Raw genomic sequence first — 21,780 nt, 5'->3', positions numbered from 1 at the left:
GTAAACAAATAGTTATAGTTTCAGCCTCGTTTCGTTTCAGTTTGGTAAAAATGTGGAAAAAAACCTCTAAAATCATTTCAGATTTCAGAACAGATTTATCTGAAGCTTTTTTTTGTTGTAAATCGTCTGATTCTAATAAACATATTATTTGTATATAAACCCATAATTCCCAGAGGTGATGATGAACAATGACAATCCTGTCGACAAAATCGACAAAACAAAATCAACTCTGGTGGTGGTCGGTAGTTCCATGTAATTGGATCTTTTGGTTTCCACTAATTACTATATTTATTCCTTTACACACATTATCCCAAATCTCTCCGTTTTCTATAGACTTAAAATTCTTTTTTTTTTTTTCTGCATGCCTGACGTCAGATCTCAGACATTCAGGTGAACGGCCAGTCGGAAGACATGACCGCCAAGGAGAAGCTGCTGCTCTGGTCCCAGAGGATGACGGACGGCTACCAGGGCATCCGCTGCGACAACTTCACCACAAGCTGGAGGGACGGCAAGCTGTTCAACGCCGTCATCCATAAGCACTAGTGAGTGTGGAAAGCTCTGACTTGATACCAGCCATCTCGTTCGAGTGAGATGTGGTGCAAGCATGGACAGGAAAGTCTGCTGCGGATCGCTGCACCAGCATGTTCCCTCTTGGTTTAGGCTTAATAAATGTACCCTGTGGCATTAGAAAACTGACAAATCAACAGGAGTATCTCATCACACTTTAGTTTAATTTAATACTGAGGGCAGTTTGGCAGGAGGGAGTGCTTGGAACGTTTTCAGATGACGGATTACTCTTCCTGTTGCCGGTTAAAACCTGCTCCCTTCTTCAATCTCAACAAGAGGTTTTCTCCTTCAATAATTCATGCATAACAACTGTGACCTGGCTACGCCGAGGTCAGTGCACGGTTAGGACAGACGGTTAGCGCTGCCTCTTTAGCAATAGATGGTCTGCTTTATGTTATGCGCTCCTGCTGAAATGGAAATGGCGAGCTGTAAAATAGGTGTTCTGGTTTTACTTTCCAAATGTCTCCTTGTGATCCGTCTCTTGTTACTGCACTTGAGACTGCTTAGTCCCCTGCTGCCTTAATGAAATATGGGTGTAAGTGTTTAAGCCTTGAGGGCTTAGGTAATAGCAGGGGATCTTGGCAGTGAGTAATTCTCCACCGCCTTTGGTGTTCTGTTAATAACCCTGAATTAAAAAAAAGTAAAACACCTAGGGTTTTACTAAAAATCCCGAGTTCTTGTTGTCGTACCTTACGTAAGGTGACTGATGTGTAGGTGTTGTTGACTTTTTCTCAGACTTAAATGGAGGTTGCTTTGCGCGTTTACATCCTGGGAGGTGAATGCACGTCTTTTTTTCTCAGGAGGATTTTACAGTGAATCTGTGCGCAAACGGGGGAGAAAAGCCGGATTACATGAGATGGATGTTTTTGTTTCGGCCGAGCGTTTACGATTTGAACAGAAAGTATACCTGCAGGGGCAAGTTTCCTGAAGATTAAACCAACCTTCGGGTTTTTTCTTTTCTGTATTAGACGCTCTTTGCTGCTTTTCATAAAGGCCAGGGGTGTGGTGTATGGGCGTAACTGTGGAGGGCTCTGAAACCTGTGCCGTCGATCTGATCTGAGGCAGAAGTCAGTAATACCGCTGCGGCACTGAAGATTCTCTTGACTTTATGTTGAAGAGTCCAACCTGGAGATCTGCTGATGAGGTCAAGGTTCACATTGTTGAGCTGAAACTTAAGAGCTGTGACTCGACTGGGCCACTAGGAGCCTTTTTCAGAAGATTCAAGAGGACATTCAGAAGACCATGGACACCTGGGACAATACAGGATGGATTTTTGAGCAATGACTTGTAGGGGATTTTTTTTTTCACGGAGTACATGCACCTGTAACTAGATCCTCTTCTCTACAGTCTTTTTGATTGAGGACCAGCCTGCAGATTATTAACATGCTCAGTCTGAAAAAGAAGTCTAAGCAGAGGAAGGGCTGCTCTGGCTTCTTCCGAGGGGTGTCAGGATCCGTCGGCGATGTGGACGATACTCGGGTGGTCATGTTGTGCGACGACATCCTGTCAGAGGAGTCCTCCTGGGACTCCGGACGGGGTTCCCACAGCTCAGGGACCCGCTCCGGCAGCGAAGAACGCAACCAAAGATGGAGGAGTCAGAGCTTTCAAGAGAAAGGACGAATGGCCCCGAGCTTGAACCGCTCCTCCAGACCTATCAAACAGTATTCTGTCAGAGAAGTCCACCACGTGGACCCGGCCGCTACTGTGTACGGACAAATTGCTGGCCACTCCACGCTACGCATCAGAGAGCCGTATGAGTTTCAGTCTGCTTTCGTTTCCAGTAGATATGTATTTGCAAATTTAACGTTGGAAGTTTAAAAAGAATACGGTGTAGGCATATATCATTGTCGTTGAAAGCTGCGGGGTTGTTACCTGGGGACGCGTAAAGGTAAGGGTGAGGATATGCGATGCATTCAATCATCCTCCTCTGCACTCGAGAGTCTTGAACTTTTGTCTCCTGGTGCAGTCAAGCCGTGGCTGGTCGCTGACTGAGAAATGTGTCAGCTCTGATTCTGTTAGCTGCTCACTAAATTACATTCCATCTTTAGATGCTCTGACATGTGCCAGGAAGAGTCAAACAGCCAGAGGACATAAAAAGGCAGGTGCTCACGTAGGGTTCTCAGAAAGAGAACAGGTGGGCTGTTTTTACAGCATTTAGCCATGGGCGCACAGTCTTAAACAGCTCTGATGCCAAAAGATTCCCAAAATACATTTAAAGCACAATCGCATGGCAATCGATGCGCAGTTGCCATGTTCCCTATAATGCTATCTGCAGCAATAGTTAGATGTGTAATGGATTTTGCATCTGCTACAAGGCTTAATTCTCTCAATGAAGTTGCATCACAATGGGGTGACGTGTAATAAATCAAAATGTTGTATTTCTCGAGATTTGTCAGTGATAGAAAAATCTCTTCTTTTTTTTTTCTGTTCACCAGCCCAAGACTCGTCGACATGGGCAAAGTATACCGACAGACCAACCTGGAAAACCTGGAGCAGGCCTTTACCGTGGCCGAAAGAGACCTGGGAGTGACCCGCCTCCTGGACCCCGAAGGTACGACCGACCGGCCGGCTGCCGTTTTAACCCAAAGAGCAGCGTCTGTTGTTGAACAGCGTCAAACATAGTGTTCCTCCTGACCTTTCAGATGTCGACGTCCCGCATCCCGACGAGAAGTCCATCATCACTTACGTTTCATCTCTGTATGACGTCATGCCACGAATCGATGTCCATGATGGCGCCAGAGCGAATGTAAGCAGACCGTGAACGTCAGCAAACACTTTGAAATATGCTTTCCATGAAACTATTGGCTGATTAATGGAGATGATTTATCATCATTTATCATTCAAGCTTATAAGTGAGATAAAAAGCTAAAGCTTTTTATACCCTTCCAACTTTTTCACATTTTGTCTTTCTTACAACCACAATCTTCATTATATTTTATTAGGACTTCATGTAAAACATCAAAAAAGAAGGTTTTTTGCTTCATCTAACATGCATGATGCTGATGTGCCTCACAAAATGTTTTGCATATAGGCCAGAAATTTACTGGAGCACCTTCTACCAGAGATGTGCTTCTGCCTGCCTCTTTTCCCTAAAAACAAGACTTGTGAAATGCAGGGCCAGTAGTTATCCTTTCAACTGACTTTTCCACCTGAGCTTTGAAATCCTGTGGTTTTTCTAGAGTTACCATGAGCCTCTTGGCTGCTTCTCCGATTAATCCTTTCCTTGTATGGCCTGTAAGTTGGTGGCCATCTCTTAGTTTGGATTATTCTCTTTCCATTTGCAGATAAAAGGTTGACCATTGTTTTCAATTTTCTTTTTCACCTGTCTGCTGTTTTCCTGGTGTTTTTGATAATGTTCGTTCACTTCTGTTCTCTGAGAAACTCTGAGCCATTCACTGAACAACATCTATGCACAAACCTGTATTAGTTGATGACAATAAAAAAAGTCATGTAAATTGCATACACAATATCATAGATTGAAGTTTATGGTTGTAATATGTATACATGAAAAAGCCAAAATGCTTTTAAAAGGTTCTGTACATTTTAGGAGTGAACAGATAAATCGGCTGGCCCTGATTTTTTTTAAATCGGCGAACGGCCGATGCCTACCTGTGAAACCAATCATATCCATCGATATCATGTACTTCCTCAAAAGCTCTGAAAATCAGCCACTCTCTCTTGTTCTGCCATTACAGAGGGCTGACTGCATGTGAGCTTTTAACAATAATCTCTTTACTGTTGCCAACTTAGCAACTTTGTCGCAATATTTATTGACTTTTCCGACAAAAAAAAAAATCTGTATCGGTCAAAATCAGAATCTGTAGGTCAGGGTTTTTAAGAATTGGTGATTAGCCAGAATACTTCAATCGGTGCACAACCCTTGTACATTTACTAGTTCAATTCAGCTCTAAAATGCTTTTAGCTAAAGGACAATTTTGACAGCAAAAACAAACATCTCGTCTGAGAAAGTTTTTTAAAAATCTGCTGCTTTGAGTCTCTTCCCATTGTCTCCCCCTTCGCCGGCCTCCTCCCCTCAACACAAGACGTGGATTGTTGCCACCTAATTGAATTCACGGTGGTGTGTTAGTGACCCAAAATGGACTCTCAGCAGCATAAGAGCCCTCCTGTTTGCTGTTGTCAAACTCTCATGCCTCCTTTCTGCTGCGCTGACCGCAGGACCTGGAGCTGCGCTGGCAGGAATATTACGAGCTGGTGACCCTCCTGCTCCAGTGGATCCGCCACCATGTCACCATCTTCGAGGAGAGGAAATTCCCCGGCAGCTACGAGGAGATAGAGGTGAGCCCCAAACCCCACCGATTGTTCTGAAAAGCTTCACCTTTAGATAACTTTGAAGAACTTGTGCGTAATAATTGAGAATGGGGGTGAGAATAGTTTTGGCAGCCGTCCATTGTTGGATCAAAGAACACACATAAATGAGGTTCGGATAAAGACAGCTGTAGTTGAGGTATTGTGTTGTGGGTGGGGCAGAATGAGTGTTGAGTAAATACAGCTAAAATCTTTAATTTCATCCCCCACCCCGCCACTCCCTTGTCAACACGGCTGAACAAAAGGATTATTTTGTGTCAGGAATTCCTTTATTATCAGGCTTCATTAAAAGCGACAGATTTTTAGTCGTGGAAGCTGCTTTAAAAGCAGCCCACACACTTACAGCATGCTGGGCAGGGGTTTTTTTGGCCCCCCTTTAAAGGTTGTGAATTGACATGACTCTGTTTTAGGTTTGATTGAATTTACACCAGTCATGGGAGCACGTCCTTTCAGAAGAGGCCAGAAGCTGCATGTGATGTGTTTGATTTACTCATCTAGGCACTTTCATTGGAGAACGGTGGAACAATTTAACAACACAGCCAGCATGTAATCAAGAAAAGCGAATTCTGTAAAGTGGGATGTCGATTTAAACAGCGTCTGAAACACGGATTCTCTTATTGAAGTTCAAAAGTTGAAATCTAGATAAGGTCAAAGGTCAGGAAGCACTTCACTTAGGTTGTTTATGACTCCATCTCTGCGGAAAAAAAAATCCCCGTTTGAATAAAACATAAAGTATAATTCTCTGAATATGTTTTCCTTGGATAAAACCTTTTAAAGATACTTTTTTGAGTAAATAAGTGAGCTTACTGTACTGTTTGATAACTAGAATCAATTGAAATGAATGTATGATTGAACTGAAATTATTTTTTGTAAAGTGCCTTGAGACGACATCTGATGTGAATTAGCGCTGTATAAATACAATTGAAATTGAAAATTAAAATTGAAAACATAAATGTCTTTAGGGGAAAAAGAACAAAAACGTAATAAATGGAGGAAAACGTATGCAAGTTGCTAATTGTAAAATTTCCTTTTTCAGCTTCTTTGGCGCCAGTTCTTGAAGTTCAAGGAGGCGGAGCTGCCGGCGAAGGAATCCGACAAGAGCCACTCCAAACACATCTACCAGACCTTTGAGGTAAGCCAGTTATTATTAGTTTATTCCACTCTAGTCTGTTCTACACACAGCGTTTTATCCATGAATATGATAATATAATGCCTACTTCCCCACAGAGTGCAGTTCACGCCGGTCAGGTTAAGGTGCCGCCCGGCTACCACCCCATCGACGTGGAGAAGGAGTGGGGGCGACTTCACGTGGCCATACTAGAGAGAGAACGACTGCTCAGGATTGAGTTTGAGAGGTAAGAGAGTCACGTTGTACATCTGTAGGAGAGAGAATAGAAATATCAAATCAGAGCCGTATGGAAGGAAGTGAAATTAGACTGATGACACACCAGCGCCTTCAGAAGGTTTATCAAGGAGTGGCACACTAAAACGAAAAGCTACAACAAAATATTTAGGTATTTCTAAGTTCTCCATTGCCAAGATACTTAAAAATTGTCTCAAAATAATAATATTATTGTTAATAGTAATAACTTCTGGGACAATCTATCGTCCAAATTGGCGATTGTGACACACCTACAACCTAGTCTGTAAGTTAATGTTTTAAAATTGCTCTGCACCAAAAGTTTTTAGATTTTATATGTTTGTATAGTATACGGAGGGGGGAGCAAGGATCTTCAAGTTTATAAAGTTGACCTCTACCCTCATTAGTCCCCCACATCCCACTAGATTGGAGAACAAACAGTGAACCTAACCGGATAAGCAGAGTTCAGAAAAGGTCTTCAGTACGTTATTTGGTTTGGAAACAGCAGTAAGACGTCTGGGAGAAAGACTGAAAGACTTAAATTAACTTTGATTTATAACTTTGCCGTTACTAAATTAGCTTGTTTGCTTCGACGATTATTGTCTCAAAAGAATGTTGTTGCCACTCACTTCCCGGCATCAGGTATTTTAATGAAAGACCCGCTTTTCTCATGTTGTTGTCTGGCTGCTGCGACTAAAAAAAGAAACAGATTTAATTCAGTCTAATCACAGTGGAGGTCAGATGATAGTTTATAATCAGGCATAATTAGCTTTATTGTATTTTCATGACTTCCAAACATCATAAAATGTTGTTTCACAGTTTTTTGTTTTTGTGATCTTATCCAGACTGGAGAGGCTGCAGAGGATTTTCAGTAAAGTCCAGATGGAGTCCGGATTGTGTGACGAACACCTCAGTCATCTGGACGGCCTCCTGCAGAAGGTTTGTGTGTTTTACAACTTAGGGGGGGGGGAACAGTAGACAAAAAATAATCCGACCACATGACAATCGGATCATGCCGAAGTCATTTTGCTGTTTGCCAAATACTTCAAGTAGTTGATTCATTGTTTAGAAACCATAGAGCGTAGGAAAACAGAATATGTTTGTTTATGCGAAGAAAAAACAAAACAAAAACACTTGTGTTGAAGAGCTGATGATTCAAGTTTCTGTTGCCTCTCTTCCCGTTCAGGACATCGCTCTGCTGAACGCTGGGAAACCAGCTCAGCACACGGCAGAGGTGGACAGGGAGCTGGACAAGGCGGAAAGCACCATCCGCCTGCTCTTTAACGATGTCCAGATGCTCAAGGATGGGCGCCACCCTCAGGCGGAACAGATGTACCGCAGGTGACTTACGTCACTCTTCCCCTTTGAAGAAAAATCGAGTTAATTAAGCTCGGTTCACTGACAGTGACACCTTCTCTTGAAACTTTCTCAGAGTTTACCGTATCCACGAGCGGCTGGTGAACCTGCGCAGCGACTACAACCTGCGCCTGAAGGCGTCTGCGGTTAAGGTCCAGCCCATGCAGACCCAGCAGCAGAGCAGCGCCAAGGTGCGGCCGGAGCTGGACGACGTGACGCTGCGCTACGTCCAAGATCTTCTGGCCTGGGTGGAAGAGAACCAGCGGCGCATCGATAAGTCGGAGTGGGGGTCAGATCTGCCCTCTGTGGAGTCCCAGCTGGGCAGCCACAGAGGACTGCATCAGACCGTGGAGGACTTCAAGTCCAAGATCGAACGGGCCAAGTCCGACGAGGTACTGAATGCTTAAGATGACGTTAATCGGTTTTTCACACGTACTCTGTCTCTCATCAGATTTTTTATTTATTTATTTTTTTCATTTTCCTGCACTACAGAGCCAGTTATCACCGGTCAGCAAAGGGACATACAGAGAATACCTGGGGAAACTGGACCTTCAGTACGGCAAACTGCTGGTGAATAGCTTATTTTAAACAGATTTTATTTGTATTATTACATCCAGATTTATTTCTAAACTTACTCAAACCCACCATCTTTTTTTTGTCCCAGAACTCCTCCAAATCCCGCCTGAGGAACCTGGACTCTCTGCACGCCTTTGTCGTCGCAGCAACCAAAGAGCTAATGTGGCTGAACGACAAGGAAGAGGAAGAGGTCAACTACGACTGGAGCGACAGAAACACCAACATGACGGTGAAGAAAGAAAACTACTCCGTAAGTGGAAACCAAAACAATAATTGTGAATCTAATTCGACGTAGAAGTAAATCCTTTTAACTGCGTGCTTTGGACGTTTACAAGGGCCTGATGCGAGAGCTGGAGCAAAGAGAGAAGAAGGTTAACGACATCCAGGCTTTGGGAGACAAACTGGTCAGAGACGGACATCCCGGGAAGAAGACTGTGGAGGTGCTGACAACATGCTGGAAACTGTTTTCTGCTGCTTACACTTAGCTAGTCAGAGGCTTACAACAAGCAAATTAGAAATAGCTGTAACTTCAGTTGCTTGCCTAAAGTACATTTTATCAAAAGTACTCTTAGACTTCTGTACAAAATGGAGAAAACTAACTACAAGTAACTTTTCAGCAAGGTACAGTCACTTTTTAAAGTCAGTTACTCCTTAATGTTGATGAAAAGTACTAGTTGAATAAAACTAGTTAGGTTTTTCACTTATAACATGTTTTACATGAAGTGAAACCTGAACATTTTTATCAATATAAAGGAATAATTTACTCTTAAATCATCTCTTGAGAGTTAGTTTTGTCTTATTTGAAGTGTACTAAGACATTTGCACCAGAAACTAAACAAAATGCTTGGTAAGATGTTGTGATTTTTCAGTGCAGGTTGAATAAAGTTCAGGAAAATGTTGTCCAAGCTAACAAGCTGTCATCATATTGTCTTGCCAGGCCTTCACAGCTGCTCTGCAGACTCAGTGGAGCTGGATCCTGCAGCTGTGCTGCTGCGTCGAAGCTCATCTTAAAGAAAACACGGCTTATTACCAGGTGGGGAGGAAATGTAATCACTCACCACGGTCTAAATCAGACTCTAGCTGTGTTCTCGTGAAGTTTTTGACCGTCGTGCCGTCTCCTGTCGTCGCAGTTCTTCGCTGATGTAAAGGAAGCGCAGGACAAGATGAAGAAGATGCAAGAGACCATGAAGAAGAAATACAGCTGCGACCGCTCTACGACCGCCACGCGCCTGGAGGATCTGCTGCAGGATGCCGTGGTGGGAATACGCTGATGCTCATGAGTCATGGATACTTCACAAAATGATTGGTAGAGAAAAACAAATAGACACAGAGCCTTTTATTTTGTGTTTTTCTGTTCCAAACAGGAGCAAAAGGAGCAGATGAATGAATTTAAGACTTTGCTCAACGGACTGAACAAGAGGTCCAGGTCCATCATCCAGCTGAAACCCCGTAATCCCACCACCCCCATTAAGGGCAAGACGCCTATTCAAGCTGTCTGTGACTTCAAGCAGCAGGAGGTGAGATTCTTCAACCCAGATTCAAGCCTCAGGTTCAGAAGTATCACTGCGGCAGAACTTTAATCAGCCTGATTTAATGTGGTTCAGATCACCGTCCATAAAGGAGAAGAGTGTGCTCTGCTCAACAACTCCCAGCCCTTCAAGTGGAAAGTGTTAAACCGCTCCGGGAACGAAGCAGTGGTTCCTTCTGTCTGCTTTCTTGTCCCTCCGGTCAATAAGGAGGCAGTGGACAGCGTGTCGGGGTAAAAAACAAAACAAAACAATAAAACCAGAAGCAGACAAGATAAATTTTTTGAAGGATGCCTCTTTGCTGCTTATGTTTAACCTCATTTTTATGTCTACCCCTGCTTTAGTCTGGATTCAAATCTCCAGCAGATGACCTCCATGTGGCAGACGCTTCACATTAACTTGAAGAGTCTGCTGTCATGGCAGTACCTGACCAGAGATTTCACACAGATACGCTCCTGGAACATCGCCATGGTTGGTTTTAACGTTTTTTGATAGTTTTTTTTTTTTTTTGATCGAATCAACTCAAAAATGTTCAATTTTCAGTGATTCAGATCAGGTTATATTTCGAAAAAGAGTGCAGATTCTAATTTAAACCTTTAAATAGATTTTTGTTCAGCTACAAATCTGAAGCTGTGGCTCGGATGCTAACGTTAGCGCTGTTTTTTGCTCTAAACACAACATTGCGAACTCTAATTATCAATTGAGGGAATAAGCAAATAAGCAGTACAAAACGGATTCATAGCACATTAGATTGATTTTTTTTTTCTTTTTGAGTGCTTCTTCCACCCACTGATGGGATGCTGCCCAGGGTATTGAGCCATAGTTCATAATAAATGAAATATTGTTTTTTCTTGTTTACTTCATTCATTTACAGTTTAAAATTAACATGTCTACCTCTTCTCTCAAAAGTCAGTTCTCTACAACACAAGCAAATAAACATTAATCAACCATCCAGATAGATACATCTTTACACACAAAACTGGAATATTAGGCTCCTAGGATTATTTTATCAGAAATCACATCTCTGTTTTTTTTTTTTTTAATATCTGCAGTTAAAAACCATGAAACCAGAAGAGTACCGGCTGGTCATGAGAAACCTGGAGGCCCACTATCAAGACTTTATGCGGGACAGCCAGGACTCCCAGCTTTTCCGCCCCGACGACCGCATGCAGGTGGAGGACGACTACAACAAAGTCAGCCAGCATTTTGACAACCTGCTTCGTTCCATGGAGAAAGGTAAAACTAGCTTTGCTTTCAGAGAAACGAAGAAATCTGTGGATTTTTTGCAACATTTCTACAGTGGAAAAAAAAACAAAAAACAAACAAAATTGTCAATTCGCCTTTCAGGAGAATTTCAGGTTGTTAGGCTGAAAGGTGAGTGGTGCAAGGCTTAGACAAAGCTGCTGCAAACCGAGCTGATTTAAACGCTTTCCAGTTTTGGATGGATGACCAGACAGAAGCGTTAGCATGTAGACTAGTGTCTCGTTTGACAGCATGTTGTTTTGGCTCCCAGCCTGCCACACCAAGTGCATTTCACATGCTGCGAACACTATGTAGTGCTTTTTCTCACGCAGGCGTACAATGCCTTCCAGAAGTACTCATACCTCTAAAAGCTTTTCCAGTTTTGTCACGTTGCTAGAAGAAAGTGTTCGTTAGGGTTGCATCGCCAGCCAACGTGTGCACATCTTCATGCATGAGCTTGAAGTTTCACATCCACGAGTTAGGCCGACCACTCGGCTGGATGAGCGACTGCCGCCTCGTCGCACAAAAGTGCCATACGAAATCAATAGAAAGTTTCTAAATTAACGTTTAAAACAAAATGGCGTCCTTTAGACCTTCCTGAATATAAAAACCTGGAAATCTTAGAATCTTCAGACATGTTTAGCTTCAGACAATAAAACATTTTCTTTTTGAAAACTTGCATATGGTGAGGGTTTTTGATACAGGGCTACATGGGCGGTTGCCCAGGGCGACATCAGAAAGGAGTGGAGCTCCCAAGAACTAGAAAATACAATATATCTTCCTAATGATTAGCTTGAGAATAAGATTAAATTAATCTTCCTAGCTTGACTTTAAGCAAACATGCAGAACTACAACAGTATAATTTAGATAATAAAAAAGCTTAATAACCATGTATTTGTTGCCTTTCTTAACAATTATGTGATAATTTATGTTCTTCAGTCAGTTAAAATCACAAAATGCGTTGAGCCTAGTGGTGCTAATTTAACATATATATAAAAAAGCAGAGGTATGAATATTTCACCTTTGTAAGGTACTGTACGTATGGTTTTTTTTATACATGCGACATAGTGTGTGTGATATAGATAAGTGTGTTTCAGAGACTTAACACATAAAAACCGCATGAATTATTGGCTTACATGTGAAAACAGCACAATAAAAAGATGGCTTGACTAAATTAACCTAATCTCTCAGAATATATCAACATGCTTCGAAAATACATTTTTGTTTTGATTTTTTTTTTTTAAGGCTAAATCTGTTCTCTGTTTACTTTCTGGTCTCACTGAATTCAAATGCGTCCGTGCAGGCCAACAGGACGAGAGCCTGTGCAAGAACTACATCTCCGAGATCAAGGATCTGCGTCTGCGCATCGAGAACTGCGAGTCTCAGACTGTGGGTCGCATCCGCAAACCGCTGGACAAGGAGCCGCTGAAGGAATGCATCCAGAAGCGGACAGACCAGCAGGTAAACCCGCAGAAAACCCACGACACTCAAACAAAGTTGGGAGAAACGTGTTAGAAATGTGCGGTCGGCAAAAAGCCGAGCAGAAATGATAAATAAATAGGAGAGAGACGTTTTGCTGTTCTAATTTCCACTGAAATCTGTGTTTAAATGGAGAACACATGAGAAAAAAAACCGAAAGGAAATACATATTTTTCATTTTTTAATGAAATTCTGTGGGAGTTGCAGAGATTATGGAGCCGCTGGCTGCAGTTCCACCACAGATGTTTTCATCTCTGCTCATACACAAGAACTAATAACCACCAAATCTCAGTACTGATTAATTTAATGTTTCTTAAAAAGTTATGTTTGTCAAATCTTACGACAAAAGATGAAATTTAACTGTTGTGCTAATTCTTGTATTTTTACATCGCCGTAAATCACGCACAGTCCTAATCAAATAAATAACAAAAATATGTTTTGTTCCTTTTTATTTTATTCTTTAATTTAGATATTAGACATAGAGAAAATGTAAAAGCTGACTTTAGTCTCTTGTAATCCTTTAAATCTGTTTTAATGTTGTTACCTCTGGTCTTTCTTTGGTCCACAGAAAGTCCAGGGAGAACTGGAGGGTCTTAAGAAGGACCTGGACAAGGTGTCTGTGAAAACCCAGCAGGTGCTGGCGTCCCCTCAGCAGCCGGCCTCGGCTCCTGTCCTGCGGTCAGAACTGGATGTTACCGTGCAGAAGATGGACCACGTCTACATGCTCTCCTCTGTTTATCTTGAGAAGTATGTTGTTGTTTTTTTTAATTATTCTTTAGCCACATTGAAAAAAGACTATGGCATTTTGCCCTCTGTTCTTCACGGACTTATTTTGCGCTTCTCGTCTCTTCAGGCTAAAGACTGTAGACATGGTGATCCGGAACACCCAGGGAGCGGAGGGAGTGCTGAAGCAGTATGAGGACTGTCTGCGAGAGGTTCAGGCTGTACCCAGTGACGTCACGGGGGTGGAGACCCAACGATCCAAGCTGAAGGTAAATAAATTATTCTGATTTTTATTATCATTTTTAATGGCTAAAAAAAAATTACAGTCTTGAACTGTCTAAAAAGAAGAAGTGGATTTTAACATGTTATTAGTCTGGGTAGGTATACATAAAAAAATAACATAGACTCTTCCTGTTTTATTACCTAAAAGCTAAAAAAACGTTGAGTTTCAGAACAGTGAAGGGCTGTTTATATTGACTTTTTTAAACTTATGAAATTAGGGTTAGGGTTTGTCCAAATAATTGATCATTTGATTTTTTTTAAGTCACTGCCAGATCATAAGAAATATCACAGTTCACAGCTTTTTGGCCTCTAGATGCTCTGAAATACATATTTATCTTTTTTTTAATAACAGATGCTTCAGTATCATGTTCAATAATGATTCCCAGAACATACTTTTAGTGAAAACTAAAACATTTGAGCTCAAACTTCCGTAGTTTTAGAAAAACTACCCAACAAATCGAGGAATTTGAGTCTGGAAAAGCATCAAATTTTGAGATGGAGATTTGTTGGAACCCTAAACAAATCACTTCCTAAAAACGATTCTGTTTAATATTTTACAACACATAGCATAGCAGCAGAAACTTCGATCCAATGTACCGTAATAGTTAACTTGCGAATTTTACTATTTGAACTGAACGGATTGTTTTGCTACGATTGACAGAAAATGCGGGACGAGGCTGAGAGCGAGCAGCCGGTGTTCGACTCCATGGAGGAGGAGCTGAAGAAAGCCTCCGCCGTCAGCGACAAGATGTCCCGCGTTCACACCGAGCGGGACATTGAGCTGGACCACTACCGCCAGCTGACCACTAGCCTCCAGGACCGCTGGAAAGCCGTGTTCACCCAGATTGACCTTCGCCAGAGAGAGCTGGAGCAGCTTGGCCGACAGCTCGGTTACTATCGCGAGAGCTACGACTGGCTCATGCAATGGATCGCCGACGCCAAGCAAAGGCAGGAGAAGATCCAGGCCATGCCCATCACCAACACCAAAACTCTTAAAGAGCAGCTGGCACAGGAGAAGGTATGACGGAAACATTTTTATTTGCCATCAACATTTTCTAAGAGATAATTCAGCTGAACTTTTTACTTCAACCGTTTTTGTTTTTGTTTTTATTTTTACAGAAACTGCTGAGTGAGATTGAGCAGAATCAAGGCAAAGTTGATGAGTGTCACAAGTATGCTAAAGCATACATTGATACAATCAAGGTGAGCCTCGAAGAAATCATAGCAGCACACATCTTGCATTAACATACTTGAAAGTGTTCTGAGTTTAACTAATGTTTTCTTGCTAACAGGACTATGAACTGCAGTTGGTTGCCTACAGAGCTCAGGTGGAGCCTCTTGCTTCTCCTCTGAAGAAAGCTAAACTGGATTCTGCTTCTGACAACATCATTCAGGAGGTGCGCTTTTCAAACTACAGCTGTTTCTGGAGTACAAGACAAACAAGAAAGTACAGAAAGAGACGGGTTATATGCACCATAAACCATGGCATTTGACGTTTTTAGCTTTTCTTACCGTTTTAGTTGTTAGCACTGTTAGGACAATGACCACCGCTACCATTGCCAACTGTGACCACACTTTTACTGTTACTTTAAAAAGACAAAATTATTATGTAGCCGAAACTATAAATTGTCTTTTAATGCTAGCTTTATTTTAAACCTAGCTTCATGTTTATGGTGTATAAAACAAAAAAGAAGGGGTAGAAAGAGGCCAGTAAAATGTGCACCAACAGGTCGATGTAAAACCAGACATTTGACAATTTTAACTTTTCTTACCATCTTAGTTCGTAGCGCTGTAAGAACAATTAGCCCTGCTAGCATTGCTAACAGTAAGCACCTTCTTACTATTACTTTAAAAATACCAAATTAATGCCTGGTTGACATTTTAACCTCATCATTTTTATACTGGTTTTATTACTGACCAAATCTATTTGTGGTGTTTAAGGCAGAAAAAAGGACTTGGAGAACAGTTAAATATCCACCAATAGGTCATCGTAAAACACAACAATTGAGATTTTTAAATGGTACTATCTTAATTGTTAGCGCTGTTAACACAATTAGCATTGCTAGCATTGCTAATTTGAGATCATTTTGTCAAGTTGCTGTACCTCAGCAAAAATACTAATCGTTGTTTAGAAGTTCATTCATCTTCTTGTGTTGTTTGTTTCTCCCAAATCAGTATGTGACTCTGAAGACTAAGTACAGCGAGCTGATGACTCTTACTAATCAGTACATCAAGTTCATCATCGACATGCAGCAACGCTTGGAGGACGAGGAGGTACGTGGCAACTGGCTGAGGGTCCCAAACAAACTAATCTCTTAACACTAACTAAACCAACCAACTGACCGAGCAAATATTCACTGAAACAGCAAACAAACAGCACAAACACAGTTCCCACCGAACACCAAAATGCATGCAGACACACACACACACACACACATGCACAGGCACTTCCAGTTTCTCTACTCCACTCACACACTATTTACATTTAATGTATGGGAGACAAATTCCTTTGCACTGGTCAAGCATGGAACAATGGCCTCCTGCAGGTGATCGGTTAGCAACACAGGCAAACGTTTTGGAAAATATTACATCCTTAAATATAAAAAACAAACTCAATTGAAATTATTGCAGGTAAATGCAACGCATGTGTTTTGAGTGTGTTTAAATGCTGTGTCAAATAACCGAATGTTTACTAGTTTTGAGCCACCTCTCATTTCTTTATACTGTTCACTACTTAGAGCCAGAGTTTCCAAAACAACCTGGCGGCTTACTTTGGCTTGTCTGTCAAATTGAAGTAGCTTTAATTATTGATGTATTTTTTAAAAGATTTTTATGTAATCTAACAAAAATATGTTTCTGTAATTATAAAATTATTTCAAAAAGCCTGACGAAATTGTGCTTTAGGCAACTTTCTAAGACGTTTGTTGACTTGGAAGCAGAATATAAAGAAAAACAGGGGTGACTCACTGTCACATTACCGTAGTTTATTTAAAGTTCAAAATCACATTAAGTGATACAGTGCCATTCATACACACATACATACATATTCACTTCCATTCATTTCATATATATTTTCCCATTACAGATTTAAAATAAGGGGTTCTTTCTTTCACTTCTTTCAGTTTTTCCCTTGTTTTTTTTTTATTCCACAAGCCACTTTAAGTCTTTTACGTTACACTCTCTTTCCTACCTCTGCTATTCCTACATTAACACAATTTTAAAGACACACATTCTTTCCTAACCCAGTGTTTTGTTTCTGTCCTTGCCTCCTATAACTGCTTGCCAGTGCTTTGCCATGTTTGAGCATTTAAGAGGTAAACTTTTCACTATCTCAGGTACCTATCTAATTTGTATTCCTCATTCCTTCTCGTCATTTGTGTTTCTTTTAAAATGCATTTTGGCTTTTGAATGCATTATTTTTGCATTTTTATTAGAGATGCACTGATTAGAATTTTGTGACTGATCCCCTGCCTTTGTTTAGTATGGTTTCATTATTTTCAAGTATAGACAAATTGATCACAGAATTGACATTGTAAACTTTCTTTAGCTTATACTAGGCATTAGGGGAAGTAGTGTGGCTAGAGTAACTAAAACAGCAGGATCATTGTATTATTTTTAGAGAATGTAAATCCTTTGCTTCTAAGTTGTCTAAAAAGCAGCCAACATATAAAAAACATGACAAGTGTCCTGTAAGCTCAAAAGGGTAAAACTGAGCAACTTTGGAGTGCACAGATCAGCCTTTCTGTTGCCGCTTAAAATCTTTGTTCGCCTCTTCACTCCGTAGTGGCGTAAATGAACTGCAGACCTTTTTCAAAGTCCTATAAAAAAACTGAGTTTCTTCTCAAGTAGCCTTTTATTCATCTGTGCCTTCTCTGCTATTTAAATAACTCATTTCTTCTAAAAACAACTATGCCTCTTTATCTTAGAAACCATAAACATAAACATTCCTTCATCGATGGATAAAGACTATTTTTTTTCTCCAGCCAATTTCTCAGTGCATCTCTACGTTTTATTGAAGCCTTCAGTAGAAATCCAGCTTACAGTTCAAAATAACACCTTGTCTTTAACATCCATTCCTACAGGCTATGCTTTAAATGTTCAGCTTTGTACCGTCAATGTCTCTGAAGCTTTTTCCGTTGTCCTCACAAACACAGTTGAACTAACCCTGAATATTTCATCTTTGACTTTGCTGTACCCTTTAATTCTATTAAGTTATAAATAGTGATTTAAAGAACCCCCAGTGTGTGTGACGTGATCACAGTAGTCTGATAGAATAGTGTTTTTAACTTAAATATTGAAAGGATAGGTACATTTAAACAAATACTCTAGACTGTTTACACAGAAAGGTAAATATAATGTGGAAAACTATCCATTGGGATCATTTATGTGTCATTAGTGAAAATATTTGAGATGTAAACACTATAAAATATACGTATGTTTAATGTTTAAAAATATCAACCCAACAAATTCCCAAAGCTACATCTACATTTGCATGCCATGATTTTCTTGCTGTGTTGTGAAGTGATATTTTGTTCCCTTATATTAACTGAATCATCCACATCTTTCTGTTTTTCCTGAATTGTCTTGTCATGATTAATTTTTTGATTGCATTGTGATTTTTTAACATCACCTTTATGAATGTGCACCTAATTTGCATCAAGTGATTGAACTTTTCTTTGAGCTAATTTTAACCTTAACACTGCCATGGTAATGCTTCACATTAGCCTGCTCTTAAACAAGTGTGTTTCGGCTCTGACGGAGAACGTAAAGACAACTGTAACCCACACTGTTTTGAGCCGGTCAATGTAAAGTATTACCTTTAACCTGTCATGCTTGATTATAATCCTTTCTTTACCATTTGCTTCCACTAATGCAGAAAGCTGCACAGAAACTCAAAGCAGAAGAACAAAAAAAGATGGCGGAGATGCAGGCTGAGTTAGACAAACAGAAGCAGTTAGCTGAAGCTCAAGCGAAGGCTGTTGCTAAAGCTGAAAAAGAGGCCCAAGAGCTGAAGCTGAAAATGCAGGAGGAAGTAAACAGGCGAGAGATCGCTGCTGTAGATGCAGAAAAGCAAAAGCAAAACATCCAGCTGGAGCTGAGTGAGCTTAAAAACCTCTCAGAGCAACAGATCCAAGACAAAAGCCAGCAGGTGGATGAAGCTCTACAGAGCAGAGTCAAGATTGAAGAGGAGATCCGTCTTATTAGACTCCAGCTTGAGACCACCGTCAAACAAAAGTCTACCGCAGAATCTGAGCTCAAGCAACTTCGGAACAGAGCCGATGAAGCAGAGAAACTCAGAAAGGCAGCACAGGAAGAGGCAGAGAAGCTCCGCAAACAAGTCTGCGAAGAGACACAGAAAAAGCGCATGGCCGAAGAGGAACTTAAACGCAAATCTGAGGCGGAGAAGGAGGCGGCGAAACAGAAACAAAAAGCTCTCGAAGACCTTGAAAACCTCAGGAGGCAGGCTGAGGAAGCCGAGAGGCAAGTCAAGCAAGCCGAGGTCGAAAAAGAAAGACAAATCAAAGTGGCTCATGAGGCAGCCCAGAAGAGCGCTGCCGCTGAACTCCAGAGCAAACACACTTCGTTTGCGGAAAAGACCTCCAAGTTGGAGGAATCACTCAAGCAAGAGCACGGCACTGTCCTTCAGCTGCAACAGGAAGCAACTCGCCTTATGAAGCAACAGGAAGATGCAGAAAATGCCAGAGAAGAAGCTGAGAAGGAACTGGAGAAATGGAGACAGAAAGCCAACGAAGCCCTTCGTCTGAGACTGCAAGCCGAAGAAGAAGCGCACAAGAAGACGCTAGCCCAGGAAGAAGCTGAGAAACAAAAAGAGGATGCGGAGCGCGAGGCCAAGAAGCGAGCCAAAGCTGAGGAGTCGGCCCTGAAGCAGAAGGACATGGCGGAGAAAGAACTGGAGAGGCAGAGGAAAGTGGCCGAGAGCACAGCTCAGCAGAAGCTTACTGCGGAACAGGAGCTCATTCGACTCAGGGCAGATTTTGACAATGCAGAACAACAGAGGTCCCTGCTTGAGGACGAACTCTACCGTCTGAAGAACGAAGTCCTTGCTGCCCAGCAACAAAGGAAACAACTGGAAGATGAATTGGCCACAGTTAGGAGTGAGATGGATTTACTTATCCAGTTGAAGTCTAAAGCAGAAAAGGAGTCCATGTCCAACACTGAGAAGAGTAAACAGCTTCTTGAAGCAGAAGCCTCCAAGATGAGGGACCTGGCTGAGGAAGCAAGCCGACTCCGAGCCATTGCTGAGGAAGCCAAGCATCAGCGGCAGATTGCAGAGGAAGAGGCAGCTCGACAGAGAGCGGAGGCTGAGAGGATTCTCAAAGAGAAGCTCTCCGCGATCAGTGATGCTACTCGCCTAAAAACAGAGGCTGAGATTGCCCTGAAAGAGAAGGAGGCTGAAAACGAGAGACTGAGGAGACAAGCTGAGGATGAGGCGTACCAGAGGAAAGCCCTTGAGGACCAGGCAAACCAACACAAGCAAGACATTGAGGAAAAGATAGTTCAGCTCAAAAAGTCGTCTGAGAATGAAATGGACAGACAAAGGGCACTGGTGGATGACACCCTCAAACAGAAGCGGATTGTTGAAGAGGAAATCCGAATCCTTAAGCTTAACTTTGAAAAGGCTTCATCCGGAAAACTTGATCTGGAGCTGGAACTTAATAAGCTAAAGAACATTGCAGAGGAAACTCAACAAAGCAAGCTCAGAGCAGAAGAGGAGGCTGAAAAGCTAAGGAAGCTTGCCCTTGAGGAAGAAAAGAGGAGAAGAGAAGCAGAAGAAAAGGTCAAGAAAATTGCAGCAGCAGAGGAAGAGGCAGCCAGACAACGCAAGGCGGCCCAAGATGAGCTCGAGCGTCTGAAAAAGAAAGCAGAAGAAGCCAGGAAGCAGAAAGACGAAGCTGACAAAGAAGCTGAAAAACAGATTGTTGTCGCCCAACAAGCTGCCCTCAAATGCAACGCAGCAGAGCAGCAAGTGCAAAGTGTCCTTGCTCAACAGAAAGAGGACAGCTTAATGCAGAAGAAACTCAAGGAGGAGTATGAGAAGGCCAAGAAGCTCGCCAAGGAGGCGGAAGCCGCCAAGGAGAAGGCAGAAAGGGAGGCGGCTCTCCTTCGCCAACAAGCAGAGGATGCAGAAAGACAAAAGGCCGCTGCTGAGCAGGAAGCTACCATCCAAGCCCAAGCTCAGGAAGATGCTGAGAGGTTGAGGAAGGAGGCTGAGTTCGAAGCTGCCAAGCGAGCACAGGCAGAAGCCGCAGCCCTCAAGCAGAAAGAACAAGCCGATGCTGAGATGGCGAAGCACAAAAAACTGGCCGAGCAAACGCTAAAGCAAAAGTTCCAAGTAGAGCAAGAGCTCACAAAGGTCAAACTTCAGCTTGACGAAACAGATAAACAGAAGTCTGTGTTGGACGAAGAGCTGCAGCGCCTGAAGGATGAAGTCGATGATGCCGTCAAACAGAAGGCCCAGGTGGAGGATGAACTGTTCAAAGTTAAGATTCAGATGGAGGAACTACTCAAGCTGAAGATGAAAATTGAGGAGGAAAATCAACGGCTTATCAAAAAAGACAAGGACAACACACAAAAATTCCTTGCCGAGGAGGCCGAGAACATGAAGAAGCTTGCGGAAGATGCCGCTAGGCTCAGTGTCGAGGCCCAAGAGGCTGCTCGCTTGAGACAGATTGCAGAAGACGATCTCAACCAGCAGCGAGCACTTGCAGACAAAATGCTCAAGGAGAAAATGCAAGCCATACAAGAGGCATCCAGACTCAAAGCTGAGGCTGAGATGCTCCAAAAGCAGAAAGATCTGGCTCAGGAGCAGGCGCAAAAGCTCATGGAGGACAAACAGCTAATGCAGCAGCGTCTAGAGGAGGAAACCGAGGAGTACCAGCGATCGCTTGAAGCAGAAAGGCAAAAGCAACTGGGAATCCTAGCAGAAGCCGAAAAACTCAAACTTCAGGTCTCTCAGCTCAGTGATGCTCAGGCCAAAGCTGAAGAAGAGGCTAAAAAGTTCAAGAAACAGGCAGACACTATTGCAGCTCGCCTTCATGAGACAGAAATTGCCACAAAACAAAAAATGACGGCTGTCGAAAAACTGGAGTATGAGAAACAAAATACCAGCAAAGAGGCTGATGATTTACGCAAAGCGATCACAGACCTAGAGAATGAGAAGTCTAGACTGAAAAAGGAGGCTGAGGAACTTCAAAATAAGTCAAAAGAGGTATTGTGTCAAAAATGACATAGCAGAGCAGCTTATGTCATTGTCAATACTGTCTAAATACTAACCCATTTCTTCCTTAAAATTTACTTTGTTCTTTCTTTGATTATACTAAT

General features: G+C 42.0%; 1 protein-coding gene across 19 annotated transcripts in view; it reads left to right on the top strand.

Annotated features, from left to right (window-relative positions):
- plecb (plectin b) overlaps positions 1-21,780 on the top strand; it is a 115,553-nt gene that overhangs the window by 82,704 nt on the left and 11,069 nt on the right. For 13 of the 19 annotated variants that reach the window (XM_088014277.1, XM_088014275.1, XM_088014279.1 and 10 more), the window contains 27 exons: positions 376-542; positions 3,003-3,118; positions 3,210-3,313; positions 4,744-4,863; positions 5,930-6,025; positions 6,121-6,248; positions 7,099-7,192; positions 7,440-7,594; positions 7,686-8,001; positions 8,102-8,179; positions 8,274-8,435; positions 8,521-8,625; positions 9,123-9,218; positions 9,316-9,441; positions 9,550-9,702; positions 9,790-9,944; positions 10,056-10,182; positions 10,764-10,947; positions 11,059-11,085; positions 12,257-12,414; positions 13,001-13,179; positions 13,286-13,424; positions 14,099-14,455; positions 14,557-14,640; positions 14,730-14,834; positions 15,613-15,711; positions 18,314-21,667. In XM_088014277.1, the coding sequence (XP_087870403.1) occupies positions 376-542; positions 3,003-3,118; positions 3,210-3,313; positions 4,744-4,863; positions 5,930-6,025; positions 6,121-6,248; positions 7,099-7,192; positions 7,440-7,594; positions 7,686-8,001; positions 8,102-8,179; positions 8,274-8,435; positions 8,521-8,625; positions 9,123-9,218; positions 9,316-9,441; positions 9,550-9,702; positions 9,790-9,944; positions 10,056-10,182; positions 10,764-10,947; positions 11,059-11,085; positions 12,257-12,414; positions 13,001-13,179; positions 13,286-13,424; positions 14,099-14,455; positions 14,557-14,640; positions 14,730-14,834; positions 15,613-15,711; positions 18,314-21,667 (6,984 nt within the window). The remainder of the gene's footprint in view (positions 1-375; positions 543-3,002; positions 3,119-3,209; positions 3,314-4,743; positions 4,864-5,929; positions 6,026-6,120; positions 6,249-7,098; positions 7,193-7,439; positions 7,595-7,685; positions 8,002-8,101; positions 8,180-8,273; positions 8,436-8,520; positions 8,626-9,122; positions 9,219-9,315; positions 9,442-9,549; positions 9,703-9,789; positions 9,945-10,055; positions 10,183-10,763; positions 10,948-11,058; positions 11,086-12,256; positions 12,415-13,000; positions 13,180-13,285; positions 13,425-14,098; positions 14,456-14,556; positions 14,641-14,729; positions 14,835-15,612; positions 15,712-18,313; positions 21,668-21,780) is intronic. The other 6 variants (XM_014996461.2, XM_088014282.1, XM_088014271.1 and 3 more) reach the window with 2 other exon arrangements.

Source organism: Poecilia mexicana, unplaced genomic scaffold (genome assembly GCF_051168715.1).
Source record: "Poecilia mexicana isolate PSO_F unplaced genomic scaffold, ASM5116871v1 scaffold_16, whole genome shotgun sequence".
NCBI classification, from domain to species: Eukaryota; Metazoa; Chordata; class Actinopteri; order Cyprinodontiformes; family Poeciliidae; genus Poecilia; species Poecilia mexicana.
This window is presented reverse-complemented; position numbering and strand designations above follow the sequence as displayed.